Source organism: Plectropomus leopardus, unplaced genomic scaffold (genome assembly GCF_008729295.1).
Source record: "Plectropomus leopardus isolate mb unplaced genomic scaffold, YSFRI_Pleo_2.0 unplaced_scaffold27314, whole genome shotgun sequence".
NCBI classification, from domain to species: Eukaryota; Metazoa; Chordata; class Actinopteri; order Perciformes; family Serranidae; genus Plectropomus; species Plectropomus leopardus.
In genome coordinates, this window is record NW_024629729.1 from 1 (window position 1) to 3,187 (window position 3,187).

Sequence of the window (3,187 nt, forward strand, 5' to 3'; positions counted from 1 at the left end):
ATAGCACCTTTAAAAACATAGTTTACAAAGTGCTTTGAGGAACAAAGCAAAGCAAAAGCAAGAAATCCCAGAAGCCAAACAGTTAAACTAATGTTTAACAAGAGATAAGATGCATACTAGAAATAACACAGACAAGTAACACCTCAAAGTTGAACTTCAGTACTCGAGTAAATGTACTTAGTGACATCCCAACTCTGACATTAGCTATTTGAATGTAGTAGGATATTTATATTCCCTTTTATTGAAACATAAAAGGTAATATTTAAGTCCTAGTAGAACCAGTGGAAGTAAGGCTCAGGAGGCTTTGCAGGGCTCCTTCAGCTGCTTTGGGGTCCATGAATAATTTAATATCATTTAATTTAATTAAGAAAAGTTAGGGAATGTATGCGAATAGAAATTATAGATACGAATTCCCTTGGTTATGATTATTATTCTACAGCAAAAATGATCAACCAATCCCATGAGCGGAATGCGTTCCATGTGACTTTTCTTTCATAGGAACCTTCATGCTTCATGATCTCGGTCATACTTGTAAGCATTTCATATCTGAAAGAGGACTGTCAATGTGAACTGAAATATTCTCAGACACACAACTTTTGATTCCAATCATAACTGTGAGGAGTATTTTTATATGGCTGCCTGTCCTTCTGTTGCTGCAGACTTTAGTGAGAATGAGAGGAGGAGGAGGAAGGGTGCAGATGGGGGTGGGGTTAGGATATGATGGAGGATGGGGAGTTAGGCGCCTCTTTCCCTCCCTGTTACCATAGGAACTCCATTTTTAAAAAGTAGTTTTCCATTTTAAAAAAAGGAGATAAAAACATAAGCCGTTTTTGTATCTGTAATAAAAACGTTTCGAACATGATGAAGTCAAATGATGAAGAAATGCAAAGACAAATATATTTCAGCTTTGGTGCGTAAAGAGTGAAAATAAAGCAGGCTGAAATCAATTGTGCCACCCAGCAGTTCATCTACAGACGATAAGATGTGTTAATAAACCCATTAAAATTAAGTTAGAATTATATTTTTCCCCAACATTTACACCTTCTAACATTTCATGTAATCTTATATAATGCAAATATTTACTAATTTCTACCAAGTTGTGTTAAATGGGCCTAATAATGGAGGGGAACGCTGCAGCCTCTGTGACCTCTCTGAAGGCCCTTTGTGGTCATTTCCATAAGCTCGAGCCTGGACCTCGATGGAAACTTTTTTTTTGTTTTCCAATGCAACAATAAATGTAACGTTTCGGACTGTTTTCGCATCGATCGAACGCTCCTTCGATAGATGGCGAAATCTTTGTCCGCTTGTTTGTTTTTAGCAACATTATTTAACAGCTGAACGCGTTTCTAAGTCACCACAAAGGAAAAGTCCAAGTGCACCATGCGTCCACGTTCCAAATAACTCCGGCCTGAAGCAAACATTTTCCTTTATTTCATAAATTGGAATTATATTTATTTAAATGGAACAAAGCTGGAACAAAGCTGGAACAGCGCGCTACGGCTAAAGCAGTAAAAGCTTTTTTTGGATTCTGAAATGCAAAATGCGTAAAATCCAAATATTTTACTGCATATTGATAACAAATGTTGGACATGTTGTCAATAATAATAATAATTATTATACCATTAATTGTTTGGTTGGCGGGTGAAAAGGTTATGAAGTTGTGTTCATATCGAATCCTTGTCTTTTGGGACACACACGGCCCTCACTTTTTTTTTGGAATCCCCCCCCATTGTCAAAAAATATGCTAATGGAATATCAACAAAGAAGACGGAGGAACAATGGCGTTAAACTTGGTTTTACTTCACTTCTGCGCATTTTTAACTTTACTTTCGACTTGTTTTTAATTTTAACTTATTTTTTGTCACAGTTTTCGATAACCGTGCGTCGTCGTGTCCACTTAAAAGTCATTTCAATGCAAAACCCACACCGAATACCATCCAAAACAACTCAAATACTTTCCAATTCGCGTTAAAAGTAGTTTGTTCGAGGTAAAATAGGCTTGTGTATATTGCAGGAATGTTGCTTTTATTTTTTATTAGACTGAAAGTATGAAATAATTAGGATATGATGGCGCAATAACGGGTTTGTCAATTGTTTAAAGTGATATGTCTATTAAAGGGTTGGGGGTCGCACAGCTCGGAGAATGGCACTCTCTTTTTCTAAAGAATCCATCTTCAATTATTTTAAACTTTAAAAATGATGCAATTCGACTTTTTTTTCTCTCTAAAGACCAAAAAATGATATGTTTACTGTAATTTTGACTTTTACGCACGTTGGAATTACGCATTAAATCGGCCCTTTTTATATATTTTTCATTTTCTTTATTCACGTAACGAAAAGTAGAATTATTTTTGCACCAACCTGATGACGGGCGGTCTGAGTAGCGGGTACAATAAACCCACGCCGGCCACAGCATCGGCTTGGCTGCAGGGGCCGCGCTGGCCTGGGGGCTCCGGCAGCGCTCCCCGCCGCCCCCCCGGCCCTTTCCGGCCACCTCCCCGGCTCTCAGCTCCGCTCCCCGGGCCTCCGGATGCTGCTCGTCGGATGCTCCCGTGTCCCTTTCCTCGTCCTCCTCCTCTCCATCCTCCCGGCCTCCTGCTCCACCCTGCTGCGGATTGCCAGTTTTGGAGGACTTTCTCCCTGTCAGTTCCTCTCTCCGGATTATCACTCCCAGACTGTCTCCCACCAAACTCCCGTTTTTCCTCTTTCGGCCGAAGTCTGGTCTCAAAATGTTATCGATGTAGAAGTTGGTGATCCGGTGGGACTGTTGGTTGCCCGGTGGCTGCAGGAGAGGCAGGATGGCCCGGTTGGACTCCTCGCCGGAGTCCTCTGGGCGCTCTGCGTCTCGGCGAGCATTTTCTTCCATAATGATGAAGCCTGATCACACTCAGCACCTCTGTCTCTGCGCCCTAAAAAATAAATAATCCCAATTTGTCCTCTTCGATTTATGATCAATTAATGACTATATTTTGGACTCAAAAAAGAAAAACGGCGATGACTAATTCCTGTTTTGATCTTATAGTTTATTGTTTCTGCTGTGAAAACGCGCCTCTTGTGAATTTGACAAAGAAAAATCATGCTTCAGTTTCTGGTAAAAGCCTCCTCCTCATGGCTGGACTTGGTGCCTAATTTAATTTTATTTAAAAAATGTCAAAAATAGTTAGAAACGAAAGGCTATTTTTTTTTT

The 3,187-nt window shown here is 40.0% G+C and overlaps 1 protein-coding gene across 1 annotated transcript; it reads right to left on the minus strand.

Moving 5' to 3' along the window:
• Nucleotides 1-2,361: 2,361 nt before the first annotated feature.
• On the minus strand, nt 2,362-2,871 carry LOC121937737 (homeobox protein engrailed-2b-like; the record flags this gene model as incomplete). Its single annotated transcript, XM_042481057.1, has 1 exon — nt 2,362-2,871. A coding segment is annotated over exon 1 (505 nt), but the record flags the coding sequence as incomplete, so codon positions are not given.
• Nucleotides 2,872-3,187: the final 316 nt, after the last annotated feature.